This window comes from Saimiri boliviensis, chromosome X (assembly GCF_048565385.1).
Source record: "Saimiri boliviensis isolate mSaiBol1 chromosome X, mSaiBol1.pri, whole genome shotgun sequence".
Classification (NCBI taxonomy): domain Eukaryota; kingdom Metazoa; phylum Chordata; class Mammalia; order Primates; family Cebidae; genus Saimiri; species Saimiri boliviensis.
In genome coordinates, this window is record NC_133470.1 from 50816961 (window position 1) to 50830926 (window position 13966).

Genomic DNA, 13966 nt, shown 5'->3' on the forward strand with positions numbered 1-13966 from the left:
ACAGTCACACCAATTTATTTGTATATTATTTATGGATGCTTTTATAGTAGAACGTTAAAGTTGAGTAGTTTAAAATATTTATTATTTTTCTCTCTAAGAAAAAGTTTCCCAATTCTTGCTTCTTACTGAATATTAAGCACATTTCAAAAGATGTGTACAGTCAGCCCTCAATATCTGCAGGTTACACATCTGTGGATAAAACCAATGGACAATTGAAAATCTTTTTAAACACAACGTAAAAATAAAAATGGCAATACATTAAGAAAAAGTAATCATACAAATTAAAAAATACACCATACCTGTACTCACATGCCATTTGCATCGTATTAGGTATGGTAAGTCGTCTAGAGATGATTTCAAGTACACAAATATTATATCATTTTATATAAGAGACCTGAGCATCCGAGGATCTTGGTATTCACGGGAGTCCTGGAACCAGTCCTCAGCAGATACTGAAGGAAGACTGCATTTTCTTTCATCGGTGGTGTATTTTATAACTATCAGTTACCACAAGATGTTTCATAGTGTTGTTTAATTTTCTATATCTTTATTGACTGATGGCCTTTTGTTTTATGAATTGTTGGAAGAGTAGTGTTAAAATATCCAACTATGATTGTGGGTTTTCTATGTATTCCTTTAATTTTGTCAGTTTTAAGAGTTAATACATTTATGATTTTGAAATAATGCAATTTGTTTTTGTATCACTGTGTCTTTAAAAATGGAGCATACCAAAGTTTCTGTGGGAAAAAAAAAAAAAAGAGAGAAAAGAGCACATAATATGCACTTAATAAATGGTCTGTAATGCTTTGGCCCGCTAGGCAGGCAAAGTGCTCAGGTCATCGTGAAGCAAGCCTAGTCAGAGCTTGGAATTCAGAGGTCTAAGCATGCGTGTGGGGAAAAGAGCTGTGTCTTTATTTTCACCCACTTCTATCTTAAAGTGATCATGTCCTAAAACGATGAGTCTAGGCATGGAACTCCATTGATATGAGTACTACATGTGACTGTGTCACCAGTAAAATTTTGGTATCACATAACACTTCTTTCACGTTTCTCAAAGTATCACTTATGCTCAGCACTATTTTGAAACTATGGTAGTTATTATACCCACCTTGTGATAGTTATTTAAGGTTTAATTAAAAAAACACACATTTGTTCATATCACAGTGTCTTTCTAAAAATACAAAAATGCATCCCCATACAATACCTTATTTATAATCCCGTGTATTTAGTTACATATATTTATGTTAAAAAATATTGTTGTCTTAGGGGATGCACAGGCTGTACCAGGATACCAACGGGATCCAAGGCACCCAAAGGCTAAGGATCCCAATTGTGATGGATCCCTACTGTGATGGTTAATGTTAGGTGTCAACTTGATTGGATTGAATTGAAGGATGCCTAGGTGGCTGATAAAGTATTGTTTCTGGGTGCATCTGTGAAGGTGTTGCCAGAGGAGATTGACGTTTGAGTCCGTGGACTGGAAGAGGAAGACCCATCCTCAGTGTGGGTGGGTACCATCCAAGCGGCTGCCAGCACGGGCAAGGCAAGGCAGATGGAGTAGGTGGGGCAAGCTGGCATGCTGAGTCTTCTGGTTTTCATCGTTCTCCCGTGCTGGATGCTTCCTGCTGTTCCTCCTGCCCTTGGATGTCAGACTCCAGGTTCTTTGGCCTTTGGACTCTGGGACTTACACCAGTGGTTTGCAGGGGGTTCTTGGGCCTTGGGACACAGACTGATGGCTACACTGTTGGCTTTCCTGTGCTTGAGGCTTCTGGGCTTAGACAGAGTCACTACTGGCTGCTTTCTTCCCAAGCTTGCAGACAGCCTATGGTGGGACTTTGCCTTGTGATCATGTGAGACAATTCTCTCTGATAAACTCCTTTTCATATAGAGATATGTGCGTGTGTGTGTGTGTATATATATATGTAGGATGCATATATCCTATTAGTTCTGTCCCCATGGAGAACCCCAACTAAAACACCTACTCTAGGGGATGTTTTGAAATGAGCATCCAAGGGTAAAGGGAAGGCAATGGGCTGACAGGTCGATGTTTTCACATATGTAATTTCATGTGCACAGACAATACAGAGGCTTCTGTGGTTGAAATGCTGGAGCCTCAAAAAGCAAGTGAAGCTGAGGTTGGACCTACTCAGGGTTGGGGGAAGTTGGAGTAAGCTGGGCAGTTTCCATTTTAACCAAGAGACCACAGGGAGTCACCATGGGTCTGTGGGCAGGAGAGGGCACACTCCAGCGGTGTCAGAGGCTGTTGCTTCAGAAGGCCAGAGGTAGACTGGCTACGAGCTGGGGCACAGGAAGAAAAGGAACAGAAGAGGGGATCCAACCAGTGAGGGGGCAGGGGCAGGAGGCTGCGCAGACAAATGTGGTCCCCAAAGGACTGGAACCCAGTCCATGGCACCGTCCCCAGGCAGGGGCCGGTAATGGCTGCAAGTCTGCCCTTTGGGATGCTGGCTTCTGAGAAGCCAGGTCATTGAGGGAAAGAGGTCCAGGTTGGGAGAAAGAAGGCTGTGTGAGGCTTCAGGGGTCCAGTTTTCAAGGTACTGAGTGAGCCACCAGGAGAGGAGCACAGAGGCAGGCTTTTTCCCAATCCTGCTCTTTCATACACCACCCACTCCCAAAGGGCCCCTCCAAACACACACACACACACACACACACACACACACACACACACACACACACCTGCCGCAGCTACAATCTTTAAGAGACGCCTACAGAACTCAGTCCTGGGAAACCAGCTCCATCCAACATGGCTCCTGCTACCAAGGTCAGAGGCGCCTTGACCTGGGCTTCTTTGCACATTATCCCAGAGCAGTGCCTCTCAATAGTGCCTTCTCCATACAGGTAGCATTCACATCAGCTGGTACAGCATTAGAAATCTAAATTATTGGGCCTCACCCAACCCACTGAACTGGGAACTATGGGAGTGGGGTCTAGCAGTCTGTTGTGTTAAATCCACCAGAAGGTTAGATGCAGCTTCATTTTGGAGGAACCAGTGAACTCCAGAAAGGCCTAAACCGTGCAGACGCATTCATTTTCGTGTTGACAGAAGTGACCCATCACACTGTTCTGAGGTTTTCCTACAGGAAAACCGTCAATGAAGAAATCTTTTGTTTGGTCACAATAGCGTGTGGGCTGACTTAAAGGCATGTCTAGCTCAATAACAACTGTTTTTCAGAAACTTTTTGAAGCACTGTAACAATCCCAAATGTTACATTGTTGATTACAAGCGGTTTTTAGGCCTTTATTAACTGACATTAATCTTCCCGGCACATTCCTATGCATTTCCTGATGTAGACCTCAAGCAGGGACTCTGACTTGCTTTTGTGCCCAGTTCTGTTTGGCTGTGGATTCATAGTGCCTGGTGCAGCAGTAGGTGTTCTTTACATATCTGCTGAATCAATGAACCTAGGTAGGGCTGGCATTCTCATGATTCTGATTTTGCACAGGAGAAAGTGAAGGCTCAGAAGACAGAAGCATTTATAAATTGTGCCCTGCCTCCCTGCCTGCATAAAGGGTGCAAGGCTGTCTCAGAGCAGCTGGGATCCAAGCCACAGGTGGCACAGCTAGCAAATGACTGGCTCAGCATTTCCTTCTAGGTCTGCTAACCCAGAGAGGAGCAACTCTTTGGTTAGCTGTGGCTGACAAAATGCCCTTCTCAGAGAAGAAAAAACACTTTAGGTGCTATGGCTGAAATCTAACCTGAGTGACATGACCCCTTTTATAATCTCTGGATCCTGCCTTCGTAGTGCTGCTCTGCTCTGGGTGTCCCTTCTCTCTTGATTTGAGATATGAGAAGGCCTCCTGGAGGAGGCAACACTTGACCTCCATATATGGGAGAGTAAAACCAGGGTGGAGGATACATCCTTAGAGGTTGGTCTAAACCAAGGCAGCTTCAGCTTCTGTGGATACAGCACAGCCTGGTGGTTACGATCCAGTGTTTTTAAGACCCAGCTCTCTGTCTTAATAACTATTAATTTTAGAAAAGATATTCAAATTCTCTGATTCTCATATTTTTTATCAAGTATAGCGAACAGTAAGACACACCCCATTGGGGTGCCTGTAGCACAGGAGGATAAAAACTCAGTGAGGTCAGGAGAGCCCTGCTTGTGGAGGATTTACAGCAGAAGTCTGCTCGGGTAACAACTCCCTTTAATTTCCTGGAAAATGTGTTTCCTGAGAGCTAGCACTTGTAATCTACTATGGATATGTGTGAGTCAAAGAGAGTATTTGGACACTGACAAGTAGGGCAAGAAATATGACTATTTTTCCTTTTTAGCTTCAACCACGTGTATATAGCAAGCGTTTTGCTATCTACTAAATGCCTTACAAAGATGGTTAGTTTTAGTCTCCTCTACAATCCTGGGAGGGCTATGAACAAGATTCTGTTACTGGCCCAGTGTTGCCTGTTAATAAATGGCAAATGTGGGATGTGATTTCAGCTTAAGTCTTTCTGGTGCCTCAGTCATTTTCTGCCTACGAAGTTCTCACCACAGGTACCTCATCATAAAGTAGATAGGCCAGTTTAATTCTCGATTAAAGGGTTGTGAGAAAGAGGGTTCAAATTTTAAGTCTGCATATAGAATACAGGTGTGTCTTTAAGGGTATTCTTCTAAAAACAGATACTTTAGGGCATGGTTAGATTCTGAATAAGGCCTCATTTGCATGCATAAAGGATTTTCTACACCTGCCCTTAGATACCAACTTCTCTGATACATTTAAAACATGATACAGTATTTTAAATATGATTTTCCATGCAATCCCTTCCTCAACTTCACATGCTCCACCTCTAGCCGCAGTCCCTTTCTCAGATTTGGCATTCCCTCCTAGTATAAAGGAAGGGGAAACTGCTCCTAAATGGAAGCCAAAATGGCAACATTATGATCTGGATTTTTTGAGAAAAGCTTTAATTTCAAATATTCTGTCTGTTATTTTGTTATCTGCAAATGTCATGTATCTCTTTAATAAATGGCATAAAGTAGTAAGATAAGGAATTTTGAAAAAAATAAGTCGTTTTAACTTAAGCAAAGGCAGTTTCAACAGAGTGGTGCAAGCAGAAACCAGAATTCAGGGAACTAAAGATGGAGTAGGAGGTAAGTGAAAATGATGTATGAAAAAAACACATGTGAAAGATTTTGGCAGTGAAATGAAGAGGAGCAAAGGTTATGTAGTTTTCTTTTAAACATAACACCCAAATCAGGATTTTAAGACAGACTCTTGGGTTTTTTCTGGGGATAATATATACTCGGGAGAAGTACTGGGATTTGGGCGACTTTAAAAAAATCTCTTATAGTGATGATGTAACAAAATTTTTGAGGAACTATCATAGAAAATCTAGCATGTCTAGTTGCTGAATTTTATCTGTCTAGCGAAAACATGACTGTTCCTGGAATAGAGGAAAGTGTGTAGGAGTAAGGCCCTCTGGCTGTTAGGAATGGATTAGAAGAAAGAAGATAGTGGGTGCAGCTTCATAAAAGAAGCAGCATTCCTTTTCCTTTGAAATGACAGTGAAGGCATGGACGATGGATGGAAACGTAAGTATGTAGATGTGGGTAAATCAGGCATTCTTATGAGATTTTTGATTCAGCAAAATAGGACATGAAGTCACCTGCTGAAGCTGAGGCTTAGGGTGTAGAATGGAATTTCTTCATTCATATGTTCATTCAGCCAGCATGTTAAGTACCTACCATAAACTGTGGTAGGCTTGTGGGATTTATAAACATATAGGTCTGGCCCTGGCCTGGAGTAGCCACTACTGTGTGTTTGGAAGAGAATCAAGGTAAAGGAACTGAAAGCAGTTCAGAAGCAACAGAAGCTGGACATTGCAAATCAATATTGGACTACCTGGGTAAGGTCCCAATAGGTAAGTCCCTCCCTGGGCTTGTTAGAGGAGCTGGTATTGTGGGCATTTTGGGAGGATCTAAGGGAGAGGGGTGATAAAAGTGACACTCAAAGTGATGGCTATGGTGTTGAAGTTAAAAATGAAGTCTTGTGTGACTAAAGAGCTGATGGTTTTACAGACGGCAATGAGTTGAGACCTTAAAGTCAGGTCTTGGTGCTCAGCCTAGCATATAGCATTGAGTGAGACGATCTGTCTTATATTGGGGATAATATTTTGGTCACATCCATGCTGATTATCCTTAGGAAATTCATTTAGCCTGATCTATCTGAATAAGCCATTTCCACAGAGACAAATCCACCCGTAGCATGGGCAACTTTGTGTAGTCTATAGGTTACTCTCTCTTTGCAGGTTGCCTGCATCCAGATTTGTCAGAAGCTGCTTTCTCTACCATGGTGGTTTATGCTGTCTTCCATAGCAGTATCAGGAAAAGCAATATATATATGTGTATATATATATGTATATTTGAATTATCTATACTGGATTATGATGGGACATGCCTGGGCTTTGGGGATCTGCATTTGAATACTGGCTTCAGTGCTTAGAACAGTAGAGTGAACTTAAGAAAATCACTTTTCTATTCTGATTTTTACTTTCCAGTTTATGAAATATGTTCAGTAAGGATTGTCTCCTAGAACTATGAGGACATAGGACCCAGTGAGATAATAAAGGTAAAGCAGTTAACACAGTACCTGACTTAAACCAGTACTCATATAATGTCATTGCCTTTTTATCCCTTTTATTTGAAATAAGCACATCATTGCTGTAAGGTTTGATGTCTAGCACAGGTCAGTGGCTGAGCTGATACTTGCTTCTTAAAGATGTGCAGGCAGCCACTATAGTTTCTCAATTTTATATGACAGAGTTCATCCAAGGTCATTCCTCCCTCTTTTTTCTCTCTCATGCTTTGTGGTCTTAGGAATTGATGCTCCACTAATCATATAGCTTGGTCAATATGTTCAAGACCCTTGGCTGCAAATGACTGAATGCCCAACTGAAACTAGCTTAAGCAAAACAAAGGACTCTATTGGCTCAGATAGCTGGGAACTTTGGCACTTCTGGCACAGCTGGATCCACAAGATTCCAACGACATTCCCTGAGCTTTCTCCCAATCTCCAGTTCTTTCTGGTATTCTCTTTGTGTTATAGATATTGACTTCTCGGAGTCCCAGATTCAGGTCATACTAGCATAGTGACTCCAGTTTGGGAGTGAGGTCAGGAGGGAGACACATTTTTTCTTCCAGTGTCCATATAAATTCAATTTAGCAATAGACTCTGATTGGCCCTACTTGGGCCCTTTGCCCACCCTCAGAAGAAATGCTCTTGTGGGAGGGGTATTGGTAGAGGGACAGGGGAATTCAGAACTGTAATCTGGCCCAGACTGAGTGATGTGCTCACTCTGGGGAGGGGCGACAGAGGCAGGGAAAAGTTATCAATAGCCTCAATAGGACCACAAAGAATGGTGGGAAAATGAGGGTGCTAAGCAGAAAAATAAACTACAGCTCTTCCATAAACACAGTCACCAGACATCACTCCCTTGTAGCAGAGTGATGATGTGCAGTGTGATATGGAACACTGTCTAGTGGTGAGGTACTACTGTCTGATGGGGAAGGTTAACTAATATGGTATACTCTAGAGATGTGTGGTACACAGCTGTGAGAGACACTGCTGCTGAGGGGCAGTGTGGCCACACACACCAGAAAGCTCAGCCTCACCTTCAGCTGCTGCTCCTCCTCCCCACCCAGTCTTCCATGACTGCCAACTTCCAGGCCTGTGCTCTTTTCTCTGCATTGTATCTGGGTCTCCCTCCACACACCTATTTCTCACTGAGCACCTTTCTTAAAGTGCTATTCATACCCTGCTTTGGGGTAAAATACAATACTGATCACACTGTATTATAGCACTGGGCATTTAATGGCAGCCTGATGGATGAAGGGGCGAGAAAACATTACCGACAATGAATAGAGCAAATAACTGAACTCATCTTCGCACTCAACAAATATTTATTAACACAGAAATGAATAAGGCTTAGCCCCCTGTTCTCAGACGCTCAGTGCAGCGGGGCAGACAATCACAAAGCTACAATAAAATCACAGTAGAATAAGTACTATCACCGAGGTATGGACAAAGTACTTTGGAGGCACAGTGAGAGGAATAAAGAGGGGGAGGGAGGAACAATTTTCCCATTTATACCTTCCTAGAACATTCAGGGAGGGCTCCAGAGAAGTCATCTGTGAGCCGGGTCTTGAAGGAAGAGTAAAAGCCACCAGGTAAATAGTCAAAGAAGGAGCCCTACAGGCTGGGGCTCAGAGATGTAGGTAAGGCCAGGTAAGTGAGGGGTTCAGGAAACTAGGCATGAGTGACGAAAAAAGGAAATAAAGAGGGAATACCGAATGAGCAGAAGGACTCCAAGCACAAACCCATAGCTCTACTGCGGAAATTAAAGGCTAAAAAGGAGGGTGGGTGGGCCTCAGATATAGGTCCCTGCCACTTCCTCAATCAGGCCATGGGGCTCAAATACAAAAGCTAGAGCTTCACAGCTGTGATCTAATTTAAGACACCAAATTATCAAGAACCCCTTTTCAGAAGCTAATAATTTGTATAAATAATGCAGTTCTAAATGCGAAAGTCCCTAATGTTTTCATTTTTCTCAGATGAATTATGCCTAGGAAGTAATTCAACTTCCTTCAGGATGTGAGATGAGGCATAGAATCTCAGAGGGGAAGGTGGGTTAGTGTTTAGGCCTTGCAGCCATCTCACAATTGAATGGTAAGATAATGATTAAAATGTCTATTTCCTTTTGCAAATTATATTGATATATCAACATAAAGCTCAAAAATATATATACTCACATACCCCTGTCTTATTATTCCTGTCTCCTCCATTTATTTCTTTCATACCCGTCTGTATTTTAATATGCTTAAATAAAAAAATAGAACCTTTTAAACTTTTCATTTTAATAATTTTTTTCTACTTGTTTTACATTTTTTCATTTGTCAATTTTTATGTAACTGTTTTAAGTTTATATTTAAAAATCTTTAATTAGGTATTTAAAATTTTCATTTAAATCTCTTGAATTGAACTTATCTAAAGTTCTTTTTATTTTACGAGTATTTTCTTCCTATGTTTTTCAATTTTTGTCTTCAAACAAATTTTGTCTTTTTGTTTTGAATTATTTTAAACTTTCCTCTTTTAAAACTTTTCTCTAAAATTTGAATTGCATTCAATTCTGTATTTTTGAAAATTTATTAATGATTACAGTAATAATTTTGCTAACACTTTTTAAATATGTATATTTTATGCTTTAATTTTGACATATCTATTTATATTATTTTCCTTCATTTGAAACTTTTAAGTTTTAAGATGTTTCTTTTTTCTAACGTTAATTTTTAACAGTATTTTTTTCATTTTTTGGTAAACTTTCATTTTTAACCTTGTTCCTTGTTTAATCTATTTTACATTTTTAAACTTTAAGAATTTCTTAATTTCAGTTGCTTTTAATTTTTAAAATTCTGAAACTTCTTTAAATTAAAAAATTATTTTTAATTTTTAAAATATTTTTTAAAAATATCAACTCAAATTTTTTCAACATTTAAAAACTTTTTTTTAAACTTGAAAAATGATTTCTTTCCTTTTTAAAGGTTTTTCTTTTAAAGCTTTTAAAATTTTATTTTAAAATATTATTTTTCTTTCAAACTATTTGGCTGGTCAGCCACAGCTGGAACACCAATTGTGAAGTTTTTGCTGATAAAGGAATACTTTCAGACTTCACATGGTATTTCTGTAGAAACAAATGACATATAGTAGCATCAGAACACCTCTACTCCCTTTCTCTCCACCTAAGGCATTCTTTTCACATGATTATGCTTTATGAGACCATTTTCAACCTCTTCTCCCTCTCCCCATTTCTTAAGGTTGAAAGGTCACTGGTTAGTATTCATTTTTTTTCTTCCTACCTACCCATGAGCCATGCTAAAACAGGTTCTTTACAACAAGATACTAGCTGTCATAAAGGTGTTATTATCATTGTCCATTCCAAGTAGGTTTGTGTGTCACTTCAAATACTTGCCTAATCATTTACTTTTTTTTTTTCAGTAAGTGGTCTGGTAAGACTAGTCTTTCTCTAGGCCCTGTTTGTGATAGAACAGTAAATACCCTTCACTGTAGAGTAAGTCCTCAATGGTAGCCTTGGTGATGATGGCATCATCACAGCTGAACCACTGGTCCTTTTGTTGCCGGATAAAGCTGGTATAGTGGCCACTTTCCAAAGTTCCATGGTGATTAATCACTGCAAACAAGGAATACTTATTCTCATTGGGCACACAATCTGTTGGTGGCTGGCCTTCTTTCATTCTGCTCTCTTTAGTAGAGGCCAAAAAAGGAGTCATATCCAGCTCCAAGGGAAAGGAGATAAAGGTATTAATCTTTCGCCTCTGTTTGCCTACATGTTCAAACCGCTTGAGATGAAAACAAGCCACAATGGGTAATTTTTTCATTGTGAGCTGTTTAGTAGACTCCTGGTAGCTTTGGCAACTATTGCATTTGATTTTGGCACTGCTTCCTAGATGCTCTGGCCTTGTAAACCACTGTAGGCAGTCTGTAAGTGAGGGGATTCCTGGTATGTGGTCATCCCTGCTCACTGTGCTACCAGCCCTCTCCGGGTTCTGGGAATCAAATGTGGCACAAGAGCCAGGCAAGTCCAAACTGATATCCCAGCATGGGTCTATGGTGGTGGAAACACTATGGCAGGTTTGACAGGTGACATCTGACTGCAGGCCACCTGTAAAGATTTGGTCTATAATGCAGTTACAGCAGTTGGGGTTATTGGTCTCCTGCCCACCACTATCATCTTTGCTGTGTCTATGCAGCACATCTAATATAGCAATAAGGAACTCATGGGCATCCTGCTGCCTGTACCCTGCTAAATGTTCTGCATGAATCCATATCAGATGCAGTAACTTATAGGGAATGTGAGGAGTTCGGCTCCCAGAGTACATAGCATGAAAAAGCGAAGACATTTCACAGACCAGACACAAGCTGGGGCTTGTCATTATACATTTGTGCTTGTCAGAGAGGAAAAAATCTTTCAGTAGAGGAATATGGGTAAGTGCCTGGACAATACAATTCATAAAACAAGTGTTCCCAAGATTGATTAGCCCTCTCAGGCCTACAGTATAAACTGACTTTTTTCTTCTCTTTTTTTTGGGTTTCACCAATTTTGGTTCCTGTTCCTTTGTCTCACAGATTGATTGCTTGTCTTCTATCCCTGATGTCATAAACTGTTGATGAGAAACGTCTGTTGAGGTGGAAGTTAAGAATCTCAAAATTTTTTCTTTTGTTTCTTTGGCAATCTGTTCTATGTCTTTGTCATATACATAATCCTTACACATGAAGCAGTATATAACCCCATGATAAAGATCTACAGCTAAATGGTGCTGCTTTGTTTCTGCATGTCTGTGAATATGTTTCTCAGTGAAGCAGCCGAAAAAGACACAGGAGAGACAAGAGTGGAGTCTGTTCATATGGGTACTACATACATGACAGATGCATGACTTTGCTTTACGTTTCCTAGTCTCTGGGGTCCCACTCCAAACGAAACGCTGGTAGATCAACCTCAGGTTCTTCTGCCAGTTCTTACCTACTTTAAAGCTCTCCACATGAGAGCAGCCTGTGGGACCCTGCCCAAACTCGACCTCCAGTAACCAGTCCCCTAAACCGCCAGGATCCCTCGAGCCGTCTAGGTAACCAGAGCAGCTTCTCCGTGTCTGAGGCCTGGAAGCAGGCCGGGATCTGCGCCGGGATCCACGCCAGGCCCGGGGCCGCGGTGCGGGTGGGGGCGGGGGTGGCGGCGGGAGCGGGGGCCGGGCCGGAGGCGGGGGTGGGGCCGAGAGCCCGGGCAGGCAGCGGGAACGGGCCCGGGGCTGGGGCCGAGGGCGGGGCTTGCGGCGCGGGCAAACGGGCGAGGAGCTGCTGTGACAGCGAGGGGGGATAGAAGGGAGCACCTTCTCGTCGCCGCCGCTGCTGCTCCACGTCAAGTTCTCCTCCGGTGCAGGCTTACGCTCCTGTAATGGCTCCAGCTTCATCTCCTCTGCTTCCTGGCCCCAAGACGCCTTCGTCGCCCCCGCCGCCTCCTCCTCCATTTTCCCCGCCTTCTCAACCGCCTCCTCAGGCGAGGCTCCTCCCCCACCTCCCGAGCTCCAGCGAGCCCTAGAGCCGGAGGGCAAAGAAGTTTCTCGAACCTGGGCCATCAGATCACTGGCTGACCTGAGGAGCAAGGCGTCTGGAAACGAGCTGCGACTGTAGATGGAACGAGACAGAGACTTCGGTGAACGATCGGCCCAGCGTCATGGCCGCGGTGCGCAGTTAGCGCCCCTAGGACCCCTCCCATCGGCCCTTGAGCTCAGCCGGCGGCTGCTGCCGGCTCCACCCACTCAACTGAGAGGCCCCTGGAACTGATGTGGACACCCAGGGTTACCTGCTTTCAAGGCGATCAGATCATGCGGGGGCCAGGGGACTGGGAACAGAAGGCTAGCGGGCGGTGGGGGTGGGGAACGGTCTCAGCTTTAGGATGGAAAGGATGGAAACTTCTTTAAAAAAGGCGCCACCCTCTGACTGCTTTTTTGCGCCCTGCGCAGCCTCGCTTTGGTGCAGCTTCCTCTGACGTTCTTTCCCTGTATCCTAAAAAACACTTGGGTCAACATTTTATCTCAAAAATGGCTGAAAGGAGGCACCTATGGAAAATGAACTCAGAGGAAGACAGTGTCCCACTGCTCCTAACTTACCCATACTTCTGTAGCCCGCTGTGTTCCACCCTAAGCCGTTGCCCCTCGGCGCACTTTCGGTCCGCCCGGCTCTTGCGCCCTCTCACGCCTTTTCGCGCCTGTGCTCTCACACCCCTTTTCCTGCTTCTGAGACTTAAATTCCTATGATTTCTCCTACATTTTGGATCACTACTCCCTCCTTTCAGGCATTTGCCACCCCTATGACCACCACCATCCTCCTGCGACCCCCGAAATCCCCGCTCGCTTTGCCCACTCCTGCCCCCGCAACGCCCCCAGCCCGGCGGTTTGTTTAAAGGTCTGGGTTACCTTGAGCCCCAGGCGCGTGATACCGAACGTCAGCAGCTGCTGCTGGCCAGGCGCTCCTCAGCCAGCCTTCTCTCCTGACCTCTCCTCAGGGCTGGTCACAAGGGGGCCGCCCCCTGGCCCCTCCCCTCTCGACGTGCGGCCCCCAGCCCCGGATTCTGCCCTCCTGCAGTGATGAATGGCACCGCTGTCCCGCGCAGGCAGGCAAACCTCTTCCTGAAACAGAATCTACTGAAGGCAACAGCAGCAACAGATTCTACAGAAAGCCCCTGAAATGGAGGCTCAGGCCTCACCTAGCTCCAGGCCCGCACTCCACAGAAAAAAAAAAGATTCACCCGGGTGGGGGTGGGGGCTGCCAGAGATGGCAGCTCTCTGGCAGGAATCCCTCAGGATCCTGTCAGACTCTGGTCTCTGGGAGTTAAGGGGAGATCGATCTATCTGTCTATCCATCTATCTATCTATCTATCTATCTATCTATCTATCTATCTATCTATCTATATCATCTATCTATTGTCCCAGAATATGCAGGGAAGGAAGCATAACCAAGGGCTTAGGCTCAGAAAGACCTGAGCCCAGGCACGTGCTGGCTTTGTGACCTGGGATAAAACACTTAACTTCTCTGAGCGTTAGATGTGTCAAATTTTTTTTTTAATGAAATAATCCTAACCCAATGTAAACACTAAATCATAGTATACATCAAGTAAAAGATCTTTATGGCAAGCTTTATTTTTCACACCGCGATTTTCTGTCCCTACCTCAAAATCAGCACAGGGAACAACTCCTGATGCAGACTGGAGGAGAAGAGAATTCCTTCTCTTTCAAAGCTCTCTCAAAGTTATAGCTCAGTTCACCCGATGATCCCTCCTAGACAAGATACAACCGTTTGTGTCCTCAAGTTCATAGGCCAGGAGACTTTTGCTTTTCTTTGACAGATTTAACATCCAAGGCAACAATCCACAAGAAAGCTATCT

The 13966-nt window shown here is 43.4% G+C and overlaps 1 protein-coding gene across 1 annotated transcript; it reads right to left on the reverse strand.

The window, feature by feature from the left end:
- Positions 1-7895: 7895 nt before the first annotated feature.
- USP51 (ubiquitin specific peptidase 51) lies at positions 7896-12158 on the reverse strand. Its single transcript, XM_010331893.3, has one exon. The coding sequence runs from the start codon at positions 12156-12158 to the stop codon at positions 10023-10025; it is 2136 nt and encodes a 711-aa protein (XP_010330195.2). The 3' UTR covers positions 7896-10022.
- Between the last annotated feature and the right edge of the window lie 1808 nt (positions 12159-13966).